The 13,244-nt window shown below is 47.1% G+C and overlaps 1 protein-coding gene across 2 annotated transcripts; it reads right to left on the bottom strand.

The window, feature by feature from the left end:
• Positions 1-453: 453 nt before the first annotated feature.
• On the bottom strand, positions 454-12,830 carry VPS18 (VPS18 core subunit of CORVET and HOPS complexes). Of its 2 annotated transcripts, none has more exons than XM_077322853.1 (5): positions 12,079-12,830; positions 7,514-7,655; positions 5,791-5,882; positions 3,286-5,156; positions 454-1,684 (listed from the first exon to the last, which is right to left on the bottom strand). In XM_077322853.1, exons 1-5 carry the CDS (start codon positions 12,182-12,184, stop codon positions 956-958), a joined length of 2,940 nt encoding a protein of 979 aa, XP_077178968.1. In that variant the 5' UTR covers positions 12,185-12,830; the 3' UTR covers positions 454-955. The 2 variants fall into 2 exon arrangements, with proteins under 2 accessions (XP_077178968.1, XP_077178969.1); XM_077322854.1 differs by lacking the exon at positions 12,079-12,830 and adding an exon at positions 8,178-8,196.
• Positions 12,831-13,244: the final 414 nt, after the last annotated feature.

Below are 13,244 nucleotides of genomic sequence, written 5' to 3' on the forward strand. Positions count from 1 at the left end.
GTTTCAGGGAAGAGAAGGAGGAAATAGTGAGGAGGACTGGTTCTAACCAAAATGGGGGGTTATGGTTTCCAATTCTGTTTTAAGGCTCACCCCAACATAGAAATGTGTGGAATTCTACTGCTAGATCATTAATGGCCAAGAACTCTTCATCCAGGAAAATGCAAACACCCGAGTGAGGGATGATACTAAACACAACAACATTAGTTGAGAGGACAGCCAAAACAAATACTTAGAGTGCCATAACTTATTCGATTTACTCTGAACAAAATGAAGAAATCCTATGGGAAATTCAGTAATATGCAGCTGCCCAAAATAACTCCTCAGGAAACATGGAATAAAAAACAAGACAATCCCAAAAGGCCACCCTAAAAATGTAGCCTTTACATGGACTAGCTCAGCTGGAGAACATTTCATGCCACTAATGCAAAAAGATGTGCCTTTGGGAACAGGATCTGGTGCTTAATTTCTCTCTTTAATGTTTCAAAAACAGAAAATGGACTCCATCTCATTGCAAAAGAATAACAAAAGAAGTTTCACACTTGACATCAACGCAGGGTTACGCAACTAGGCATCCCCACCCTTGCCAAATTCTCTACAGAAATATGGGAAATGGTTCACAAGCCAGTTTCCATTTCTCTCTCACGTAAAATCCCATTCAGCATTTGCACTGGGGAACTCTCTAAACAAATCCCACCCACAAAGTAGGCAGGCAGGATATCTTTCAGAGAGGCGGGATGCTTGCTGGGAGGCAGCGTATTGGAGGGACCAGGACCATCACCGAGTCCCCGCTCAACAGAGCAAATGCAATGCTTTACAGATATTGAGAAATCATGGAATACTTGTTCAAACCTCTAGAAAAGTCAATGGTCAATGGTTTTAAGATGCCTAGAGTTCAGCCACCAACTGACATGCTTCACAGGCAGCTTCATGCTCCTAAGCAGGGGACACATTCATCCTACAGCCAACTCTGCATCTCTGATTCGTATCGCTGTGGATCAATGAAAGGCTTATCAATTGATCGGATCATCAGCTCTCCACAGTACACACATTCAGCAGCCACAATATCATCAATCTCAGCTTTCATCTGCTCCCGACTCGGCTGGCCCTTTCCTTGGCCAGACGCATCGGTGTCCTTAGGGCGATGGTGGGATTTGGAAGGTTGGCCTGTGGCCGAAAGCTTCTTCTGAAGGTCCTCTAGTTTAACCTGTTTATAGGCAGGCAAATTTGGATAAACCTCCTGGAGAAGACAATCGTAGTGGAACATGTGGCCGCAGAGAAAAAGGTAAAAGGGGCGGTTTAAAAGTGGAAAGTCACAAGCTGCACATTTTTCCTGAGACTCCACAGACCCATATTTATTTCTCATCTCCTGAATGTCTTCCCGGATCCTCTTAGCACTCTGTGTCGCTTCCTCCATCTCTGTCTTCAGCTCTTCTATGTGCTTGTTGTAAGCCTCTAGAGAGTTGCAGATGGCTTCCTTGAAGTGGTCAATAGTGACAAAGTCAGGGAAGAAAGGCAGGACATCTTCGATCTTCAGGAGGTTGCAACTGGAAAGGCAGGCCATGGCCTTCTTAACATCCTTCTCTTCCTGGACCACGTGCCGGGCAATTTTCAGCCACAGCTTCTTCCGCAGCTCCTCATCTTCTTCAGGGAGGTCCGCACAAGATTTTGCCATATCTACATCCACCTAAAAAAACAGAACAAAGAGTTACTAGTCTCTCCCATTTCTGCCACGCCCACTTGGGAGTGTTTCCGGATTCTTTTGAAAAGTCAACAATCGAGAGATGTGTCAAGCTACAGCTCTTCAGCCACGATCACATTTCCACACAGCTTTCATATACCCCTTCCTTTTATACTTACATTTCCTTTTCTTCTCCTATGCCTAGCCTCATGCCCTTCTCACAGGAGCCTCGAAAAGATAAGCTTTAGAAAAGCTACAGTGGCAGCTCTGCAGACATTCGTCCTACAAAGCCCAATCTCCCTACCTGTTCTTCGCTCCGGAGAACTGCAGGAAGGACATGCCTGCCACGGAACAGCAGATGTACACTGGGGTTGACTAGACTGGAGGCACTATCCTACTTGAGACAGAACACGCTTGAAGCAATTGAATTCTTTAAGAAAGCAATCGTACTTCATCAGTTTTATGTTCACTGCCAGAACTTTGATACCAACAGCTTAAAAAAATTATATCACACTTTTCTCCCTATGTGGGACTCAAAGGCACTATATGTAGGGGTGGGCAAACTGTGGCTCTCCAGTTAGCCACGGACTACGATTACCATGAGCCCGTAGATTAGGCTGCAAGAGTGTGACAGGTCCAAGGACACCCAGCGAGCTTCGATGGCAGAACAGGGATCCAAGCGAAATTACCCCAGTTCCTAATCTGGCACTCCAACCACTATGCCCTCTGCCAGCCACCATCGTTCCATGATCAGTAATCCTCCATTAGTCCCATGTCACTCACGCTAATGGCCGTGATGCTCTTTCCACTTCCCAGGACAAGTGTCTATCAACAGTCGATAGCAGATAGACCAAAGGAACTGACCTTCACATAGTGCATTATTAACTTGTGGAATTCACTGCCACAATGGCTGCTAATTCAAACAGCTTCCAAAAGTATTAGACAAACTCACAGAAGAAGGAGCCCACTGATGGCTATTAGTCAAGACAAGTAAATCAAACCTCCATGAACAGAGGTAGTTTACCTCTGGCTGCTGCAATGGCCAATAGAGGCGAGCCGCTGCCTCCCAGCTGTGCTTGTGATGTTTTCAGGGACAACTGGCAGCCCCTGTTCCAATAAATACTAGACTAAATGGGCTGTGACATGATTCAATAGGGAAGCCTTACACTGACGTTCCTTTGCTTTCCAGACGCAACAAGCTCCCCCAGCTTATCCTCAGTCTTCCATAAACGTTGTAACCTCCTTAAAAGAGCTTTTAAGCAGAGGCGGATGGGCCCTTAACATACTGGGAAAGTTCCTGGTGGGCTACCATGCTAGAGAGCTGCTGGCAGCCAGAAGCAAGCAATGCTGGCTGAGTTGTCAGGGCCCCTGGCTTATACCCAATCAGTGGCCAGGAGGAGTAAAAGCTCACCCGCTGACTCGCCTTTTCTGCCACTGGCCAGAGGCAACCTGAGCAGCATCGGAAGGGCCAACACCCACTGTCGCTCCTGCTGCTCAAGCTGGCTCATTCCCGAGCAAGTTTAATGCCCCGGCCGACCTCTGTTCTCAGCCCTTGAACTTTCCAGACTGCAACGTCACGCTTGCTGTTCTTGCAATGGCACACATACCTGCAAGGCTAGATCCACAGCCTCCTCGTACATCTCCATGACTTTGTATACGTGGACGCAAGCCTGGTGGTGGCCATGTTCTGCACACAGCCGGAGGGCATACTTCAGGTCACAGTGGATCTTGTCTGAGTTGGACCCTGCATTTTCCAGGTAGACCAGCAGTGATTTGGGGTCACACACGGCATAGAGGGACAGCAGGTAGTTATGAATGGCCTGATGAGTTTCCTTCAGCTCGTACACGCAGAATTCCAGATAGCGAATGGCTTCACTGATCTGCACGGTGCTGCCGCACTGGCTGTAGTTGACCAGGGCAGGGATGAGCTTCCTCGCGTCCAGCTGCTTGCCCATTTCAATCCAGGCATCAACCACCATCTTGGGGATGTGCTGGATCAAGATAGGAGAGAACTTGTAAAAAAGGGCCTTGTCCTTGATTTTGGACAAGACTTTGAGTGCTGCGCTGTAGTTGTCGTGCTGGCAATGATGGGCAATCACCCGCTCGTAGTCTTCCATGAGGACAGCGAAGTGCACCATATTTTCCGTGTCCCCGTGGCTGGCTAGCAGCTCATGAATGGTGGCCCGATTGTTGGACAGGCAGGCGTTGTTTTGGGGGCTACCCAAAAAGCTGCGGAAATTGTCCCGAGTCTTCATGTAGAGGCTCTGCTTTGAGGGATCCCCTTCCAGCATTCCCAGGCGATTCAAGTAGAGCTCTGTTAGCCAGACAGTCAGCAGAGTGGCCTGAGTCTTTTCAGAAAACTTCAAGCTAGCCAACTTCTTAAGGAGAAACTCCATCAATGCTTCTTCCTGTTTGGCTTCGATAAATTTAAGGGCAATCTCCTCAAAATAATTTTGGGTCAAGGCATAACACTTAGCACTGTCAAGGTATCTCTTGTTCTGGAAGCAGTGTTCTGCCTCCTTTGCCAGGACAATATCCAGACACTCGGGACGGTCCTTGCAATATTCCTTGGCCAAATCGAACCTGTTAATGTTCATGTACATCTTCCACACATCTCGGGACTCTCGCTGTACGTTGTACCGAAACACCACCTTTTCTGTGTGAATCCAGATCTGCCCATATGAGGGGTCTTTGATCATACGCGTTAGTGAGCCAAACTTGTCCAGGAACACATCCTGGAAGACAACTTGCCCGTTCAGGGTGCAGACAGCCTTTACTTGGTCAGGAAACAGCAGCAGGAAATGGAACTGAGTAAGCACGATGGAGATGGGTTTGTTGGTTGAAACATCTACATCAGCAGGATATTCCCAGACCTGTTCGTTACTCAGAATAGAGTCGGGACGTCCGTAGTCCAGTGATCCATAGAGGACACCATTTCCCATCATCCAAGCAAATGCGTTTGGGGGAGAGCGAGGCTTCGGTGCATAGAACGCTATCTCACTGTAGCCGAAGCTGGCCGGAAACTCACGGAACCCAGGCAGATGATTCAGAGGCATGCTGAATATAGCTCCAAAGCCTTGTTGGTCAGCCCCTTCGGCAAACTTCCCAACGAACTGGAACAGCCTCTTACGGGTAGTGGCAATGATGAAACATTTCCCATCCAGTCCTCGTTCTATCTCTAGGCAGCACACCGGGGCAGGCCCCGCCTCCTCTTCCAAGTTATAAATGAAGCGGAAGTACTGGTCGGGGGTAGTGCCAAAGAGGCCGCTCTCGCTGATAGAGATCTCAGCCTCATAGATGTGGCCTTGGGATGTTCCCACCAAAATCGGGCCTGTGTTGGTCTCGGAACCCAAGAGCTTGTTCCAGCCCACGCTATCAATCAGATGACCTTTCCAGCGAGACAGGGACCGCACCTTCTGAGCATTCCGGTTCAAATAGAGGCATTCGCTGGTGTTCAGGGCAATGACAAGGTGGGAGCCTACAATAGGAAAAGAGAAACAGTGATAGAAGCGGCAAACAATTAACTGTGAATCGTGAGGATTCCTTACTCATTAGGCATGGCCTCTGAAATTAGCAAGCATTTTAGCTATGCTCTGAAATTAAGATCTGATAAACACACTGGAATATTTAAATCCACCAAGGGGATGAAATTTATTATATCTTTTTGAGTACCACCATGTATCTGTTACTCCTAATTTTAGACAGAAACAAAGCCATTACCAAAAAATGTAATTACCGCAAGGAATCTCTCTCATGTGGAAGTTTGACAACCTTCTGGGTTTTTTATTCAAAATATGATGTTCATAGATAATGTATATCAATATTTGGAGTTTGGATATATTTTGTCCTAGTAACTTATATTAGATGCCATGTTAAAGTTTATCAGCTAATATTACTCTATTACAATTTATAAACAGTGAAGATTGCATTTTCATAGTCTATAGTGATATCGCTCTTACTAATAAGTCCAGTAATTTGGAGAGAGGTAGCAAAACTGCATGTTGCACATGCGCACACACACACACACACACACACACAAACCCTGAACACAATAACTCTGAGATGTTTACTGAATGTCAAAGAGCATCCGACATGTCCTATTCTCACCTTACCTGTGTGGTCCAGAAACAGCTTGTAAACTTTGGCTTCATCTTTTCTTCCAAGCTCTACCTGGTTAGGCTCATCTGCTTTGGCAAGATCAAGTCTAATAATAGGAAGAAGAATACAGACGATTTAACAGTAAAGGTAAAGGTATCCCCTGTGCAAGCACCGAGTCATGTCTGACCCTTGGGGTGACGCCCTCTAGCGTTTTCATGGCAGACTCAATACGGGGTGGTTTCCCAGTGCCTTCCCCAGTCATTACCGTTTACCCCCCAGCAAGCTGGGTACTCATTTTACCGACCTCGGAAGGATGGAAGGCTGAGTCAACCTTGAGCCGGCTGCTGGGATTGAACTCCCAGCCTCATGGGCAGAAAGCTTCAGAGTGCATTTTGCTGCCTTACCACTCTGTGCCACAAGAGGCTCTTAGAGGAAGAAGAGGAAGAAGAATACAGACGATTTAACAGTAAGAGACATCAAATGGTTGTGTAGAAACCTTGCCTCTTGAAAGCAGAGGATTGATTTATTTCATTTATGTCCCATCTTTCTTCCCAAAGCAGCTTTCAACATTCTCATCTTCTGAATTTTATCCTTACAACAAACCTATCAGATAGGTCAGGCAGAGCTGGGGAGGGGCCATCAGCCAATGACAGAGCATCTGCTTTGCATACCGGAAGTCTCAGGTTCAATCCCTCGTATCTCCAATTAAAAGATCTGGCTAGAGAGATCTAAAGATCTGCCAGAGAGCCTAGAGAGCTGATGCCTGTCTGAGTAGACAGCATTGTCCTTGATGAAGCAATGGTCTGATTCAGTATAAGGCTCTGCTCCTCCATAAGCAGCCAGCTGGGTGACCTTGGGCTCATCAGTCTTGATAGTGCTCTTCTGACAGAGCTCTCTCAGCCCCACCAACCTCACAGGGTGTCTGTTGTGGGGGGAGGAAGGGAGGGCAATTGTAAGCCACTTTGAGACTCCTTAGGGTAATGATAAAAACTAATTCATCTCCTTCCACATTTTGCTGTAAAAATTAGATGCACAAGGGCCTAATCTAGGGTCATTTGCTTGCTCCAATGCACTGAACAGTGATCAGAACTGGCTCTTTCTTAGCCTGATTTTTTATAATTAATACAAAAAACACATATAAACATACTGGAAACTCTGCTTAAAAAACTTTCAGCATCTCATATATTTCTGCCTGTACTGAACAGACCTTAATAGGATTTAAGAGTTTGACCTATTTGACCAATCAACAAACAATCTCTTAAGCTTTCCCACAAAGCATTTTATACAGGAATTCAATTTCTAATGAAAGGCGTTATTCACAATGATGATGATGGGAATCTCTCTTTTTAGTTCCCCACCAAATTCCTCCAGGACTCCAATCACCAACTCTCCAGCATCACAGCTATGCGCTGTGACATCATGTTGTTTATGAGCTGGATTCAAACTCATTGCTGGAAGACACAAAGGGTTTTCTGAATGAGGAATCGACCAGATAACAATGGCCTAAGGCGTGCAAGTACACGTCAGGGATGCTTCCGTCACACAGCCCTCCGTGTGGACCACTGGGCACAAAATGGTGGGACTCAACACTTCATCCAAGCATCACTGCCCATAGCACATTTTCTGAGATGATCAGATATCCGCCCACCTTGCGCATATCTCATTATGGACTTGCATTACTCATCTGGAAGGGTAATAAAAGGAATGAGATGATAATAAGTGATTTTTACATGTTACCTAAAAATTATGTCTTTCCCAAGACTCATACATAGCTGATTTGAAGAGACCACCAAGCTGTTAATCTTCTCAGGTGGCGTGAAGTCAATCCTCTGTTTGTTAAAGATGTGTGTCTCTTTTTCCAGCCGAGCATTCACATAACCTTCAAGAAGAAAACCCTACGTTAAAGAACAACTAAACAGCAATGGCATATAACGTTGCAAAAGAAACCACTGGAACCAGAAAGCAGGGGTTTTGTGCAATACTGGGGCAAAGTGGCATGGAAAGGCTGCTGCATTTATATCCTGCATTTCAGCCACTGGATTAGGCAATTCTCACATTCACTGATGCTGCACTGCACAAGCTGCTGAATGAAGCAACTGGTTCCTTTGGCTCCTAAGAGAATGGAGAGAAATCTTAATTAATCTCTCCATCTTACCAAAGTCCACCAGTTTTGTGTTTATATGTTATCTAGGCAGCAGCCAGGTGCACAATAAAACTCAGAGACATGAAAAATATAAAGGGCAGAGGGAAAACTGCATGCAAAAGATGTTGCATCCAAGTTTCCTTGTTGTTGTTGTTAGGTGCGAAGTCTTGTCCGACCCATCGCGACCCCATGGACAATGATCCTCCAGGCCTTCCTGTCTTCTACCACTCCCCAGAGTCCATTTAAGTTTGCACCTACTGCTTCAGTGATTCCATCCAGCCACCTCATTCTCTGTCATCCCCTTCTTCTTTTGCCCTCAACCACTCCCAGCATTAGGCTCTTCTCCAGGGAGTCTTTCCTTCTCATGAGGTGGCCAAAGTATTTGAGTTTCATCTTCAGGATCTGGCCTTCTAAGGAGCAGTCAGGGCTGATCTCCTCTAGGACTGACTGGTTTGTTCGCCTTGCAGTCCAAAGGGCTCGCAAGAGTCTTCTCCAGCACCAGAGTTCAAAAGCCTCAATTCTTTGACACTCGTTTCCTACCTACATACAAATAAAAGCAGCACTTGGTGCGACACAAGCTGAACACAAATGCTCTCTTGTAATAAGAATTGAAACTGAAGAAACAATTTTATATGAGGTTTAAATTGATTTAAATGATGGAAATATCAACTTGGGTGGAGGGGAACATCAGGCATTCTGGAAAAATATATAAGATCTATTAGGGGCTAAGCCTGTTGCATTCAGGAATACAACAGGCGCTAGATTAGGGGGGTGGAGTGGAAGAACTCTGTGGACAGCCTCCTCCCCCTCCCTCCAGGACCTGGAAAGGCTGCAGGCAGCTGTTAGGGAACTCACCGGCAGGGGCAGCTCTCACATGGCAGGGATCTGCAGCCTCCAAGCCTCAGAGGGAAGTGGAAGGCGGAGGGGCTGGTCAGAGGTGGGGGACGGAAGGCAAATGGCTGCCTGCTGGACAGAGGCAAGCCAGTTGGGGGAGGAGGCACTCAGGGGCAGGACAGCTGTCTTGAGTGGGTGTTAAGCGCTGAGTGGCACTTAAGCTATGAGCCATGCTCCTCCTCCAAGCCCTTACTAGAAATGTATCGTGGAACAGACATTGTGATGTCAGTTTATTATTCATAGCTCTGTAAAGGAAACTCATACCATCTTTTTCTACTCTTTATCATGTTCTCTCTTTCCCATTCTGTTTTTAAATTAACAAAACTTTATATTTAAAAAAGAAAAGAATCACAGACTGCAGTCCTATTCAGAGTTACCCCAGTCTGAATCAACAGGCCTTCAGTGGACTAATTCTGTGTAGGATTGCACTGTAATATACAATATCATTTAACTCTTTCACTTACATTGTGTGGCTGATCTAACTCCCTCCCACCCTGTTCCAATTAGGTTTGTGTGAGCAAAGCCAGGCAGTTTCAGATGCTGCACTTGTATTTTCCTGTGCAGGCGAGGTGATTTAAATGAGGGAAACAGGTCACATGCCCACTCCCCAAGCACCACTGATACAGCCACATTTGGAGTCCCCTTGGATTTGTTTTAAAGTACACCACCTAAACAACACTACATGAAAGGGCTAGCCTTATGCTAGTTTGACCTTCCCCCGGCACACTCCAGTACATTAACTGGGAATATCTTTCCAAGCATGTAGCAGACAAGTGAAGAAAAGCAAAAGCCGTTACACAAATAAGGATAGCACATATTGTTGCAACTGTAGGAGACCACTGGTGCTATTTTATAGGTGACGACCTCCTAAAGCAGGTATGCAGGACATAACATATGGAAAGCTAGATTAGATTTAGATGAAGGCGAAGTGAAAACGGGAATGGTTTGAGATACACAGATGACGCCACATTACTGGCAGAAAATCATGAAACCTTGAAATATGTCCTGCTGAAGGTTAAAGCAGAAACTGCCAAAGCAGGATTACAGCTGAATATCAAGAAGACAAAAGTAACTGGGGAATCACACAGCTTTACGGTTGGTGATGAAGAAATTAAAATTGTTCAAGATCTTCTATTCCTTGGATCCATCATAAACAGGAAGGCAGCAGCCAAGAACTCAGAAGGAGATGAACAGTGGGAGGCTAGCCAGCCAGGAAGGAAGAAGAGCTGGGTTTTTGTACCCCCACTTAGTATGCCACTCAGAGGCCGATTCCGCACGGGGATGACGCCCCAACAAACCACTTGTCTGGAGGCAGGGGAAACTCCTGACATCACATGATGTTGACCCTGCTGCTGGTCTGACTCAGGCATCCGGAAGCCGCGGAGCAAGGGAACGTGGATATCTTCAGCATTGCGGTCGACAGCCAGGGTGCCAACAGGGCCTCTGGCGACACATGGCTGGCAGCCAATCTGGGTTCCACGGAAGGAACTGTGACGGGCACTCCTGATTTACCGCTGCTCAGTGCCTTCATGTGACTGCAGTGCCCCTGGCCACCTGGGGGCAACATCGGTGGGACAGTACCATGAGTGGCAGAACAAAACTCCAGACCACCTTTTCCTGGCAGAAGCGCCAGGGGGCAGCCTGATGCTACGCTTTCCATGCAGAATCGGCCTGAGAGAGTTCAGAGAGAAAGTATGACTGGTTCAAGCTCATCCAGCTGGCTGCATGTGGAGGAAGAGTGGGGAATCAAATCCGGTGCTCCAGATTAGAGGTCGCAGCTCTTAAGTACACTACACCAAAGAAGCAAGAGATTCTTAAGTGTGAGGATATGTCACTGGAGATCTAGACCGTTAATTTATTTCATATTATTCTCCCATAACTACGTACAGGTGTGAAAATGAAGAAATCTGACAACGGAGCTCTTCCACCAGGTCTATGGTTGAGGCTGGGGTCAGCAAATCAGGGACATCACTCCCCCCCTAGGAGTTGGAGTGTACGCTACTCCCCTATCCTTTCCTCTACACCTCTTAATAATTGGGGGAGGGATGGGATTTTTAGCCGCCATGTTAGTAGATTGATGTTTTAATGGGAATTTTAATGGGATTAGTTGTTGTGACCCGCCTCGAGCCTATCGGGAGAGGCGGGAAATAAATCTAATAATAATAATAATAATAATAATAATAATAATAATAATAATAATAATAAAGAGAAAAACTTATTCATTTGCAATCTGAATGGAGTGCTGTACAGATACAATAGACTGCCCAAAAGACAAATAAATGGGTTCTAGATCAAATTACGCCTGAACATTCCATAGAAGCTAAAATGACCAAGCTGAGGCTACTATACTTAGGTGACATTATGAAAAATCACTAGAAAAGACAACAATGCCAGAAAATGTTCAAAGCAGCATGAAAAGAGTAAGACTCAACAGAAAGATGGATGGACACTGAGGAATAATCATCACTTGTCACTAAACTGAAAAGAATGGGGAGTAAAACTCAACCTTTGCTCATTGGCAGGAGCCAACCTGACTGTGCAAACATATAATATCAAAGCTCTTGCATCATCTTGTTCTCTGTTATAATGTAAACCGCCCTGAGCCTCCGGGGAGGGCGGTATAGAAGTATGATAAATAAATAAATCATAAATAAATCATATATGTCTTTTATGGATATCCATTTCCTGAATTTCTTGCTAGCTTCCATAGTTTCAGGCAATTATTTAAACAAGATCAGCACTAAGGGCCAGTACATATCTATCGCCTCAGATTAGACAGGAGAAAAGTCATAGAACCATCAGTTGTCCTTTCCCAAGTTAATGAGCAGCAGCTTCACAGGAAGGGAGAAGGGGAGACACATCCGAGGGATTTCTACCTGGGTCCCAAGGAAAATGTTCCCTTGCAACATGTACTTGGGGGATCTGACACAATACTCTTTATCCCACAGAGGCAGAGCAAGCCAACCTATAAAAAACGGGTATCCCCACACAACTCTGGATCTTTGAGAGATTTATCCTGAAGGGCAATCACGATCGTTCATGACCTAGCAATGCTTCTCTAATGATCAGGATGCATTTCAGAAAGCGAGGGCCTTCGACGGGGAGCAGCAACACTTTAACACTCCTGGGACGCTTTGACGTCCCGGACAGACCAGCAGACCTATCGCACCCCCGCGCCCCTTCCGCCCGGGACCTCAAAGGCCACTTCACGCCGGAGGGAAGCGGGCGCGCCCCTCCGTTCCGCTCCGCTCCGCTCCGCTCCTACCGGTGTGCGGGATGGCCAGGCTGCCGCGGATCTGCTGCTGCTGCTGCTGCTGCGAAGAGGCCATGCTGGAGAGGGCGTCCTGGTAGTCGTCCAGAATGGAGGCCATGGCCTCTCGCGGGGCTCCGCTGCGCCCACCCGCTCCGCGCCGCTCAGCTGACCGGCAAGGCCCGCGCCCCGTCCGCAGGGGCGGCCTCTGCAGAGCAGCTTCCTGTTTCCGGTCGAAGCCTCCGCCCCGGAGCCCCGCCAGAGAGGAGAGGAGAGGAGAGGAGAGGGGAGGGAGGGAGCCCCAGCACTGTTGCCCCGGGCACTCTTGCCGTAGTAGAAAAAGCACCGGCCCCGTCTCCTCTTCTCCAAGCGCGCGGCCTCTTCCAGCGTCCCTCCGCGGCGGCGTCCAGGGCGGGGTCCCCGGCTCTAGGGCTGCCTTGCACTGCGCCCCATCCTGGGGAAGGGAGCGGGCGCAGTTGGGAGTGCAAATGCACGCGCGGACTCTCCGTAGTAGCAAAGCGGCCCGTTAGAGGCCCGAATTACTCAGGCGGACCTGCTTAGGGCCAGCGTTGAGAGTTGTCGTTTTCCTTGTTTTGTACTGTTGCAGCGTTGCTCTCATTTTGTAATCTAGGTCGATCTCCTTGTTGCTTGCCAGCGGTGGTGCTCTCGTGGTGGCATTCGAATCCCTCGCTATGGCATTATTGTGTTGCCTTTGATTGTGTGGTTTTAAACGACGCGACGCATTTTGAGTCTTGGTGAGAATAGCGCAGTGATGACTGTAAGTGAAGTGAAAGGCATCAAGTCTGTTGTGCCGCCCCTAGTGACTGCAGCGGCAGGATCAGAGCAGCGTAGCTACACAATAGTGCAGGATATGGGGGGGGGAAGTTTGCTGAAGAATAATGCTATGGAGCCCACCCCCAAAAGCAGCCATTTTCTCCAGGGGAACTGATCTCTGTCACCTGGAGATGAGCTGTAATTCCAGAGGATCCCCAGGTCTCACCTGGGGACTGGCATTCTTATTTGTGATGTATGTGTGATTTTGATTATGTGGTACACGCATGATTGTCATTCACCATCTTTGCAGACTATCGTATGCATGTTTACTTAGAAGTACATTTATTTGGATAGGATTTATCCCCTGATATAATCTATATGTATAATCCATACATACTTAACTGCAT

Source organism: Paroedura picta, chromosome 2 (assembly GCF_049243985.1).
Source record: "Paroedura picta isolate Pp20150507F chromosome 2, Ppicta_v3.0, whole genome shotgun sequence".
NCBI classification, from domain to species: domain Eukaryota; kingdom Metazoa; phylum Chordata; class Lepidosauria; order Squamata; family Gekkonidae; genus Paroedura; species Paroedura picta.

Coding starts and splice junctions, on each gene's coding strand:
- VPS18 (XM_077322853.1), bottom strand. CDS start 12,184: ATGGCCTCCATTCTGGACGACTACCAGGACGCCCTCTCCAGCATGGCC. Junction 5,883..7,513: donor GGGAAAGACATAATTTTTAG/GTAACATGTAAA, acceptor TCCTATTATTAG/ACTTGATCTTGCCAAAGCAG. Junction 1,685..3,285: donor CTGTGGATCTAGCCTTGCAG/GTATGTGTGCCA, acceptor CTGTTTTTTTAG/GTGGATGTAGATATGGCAAA.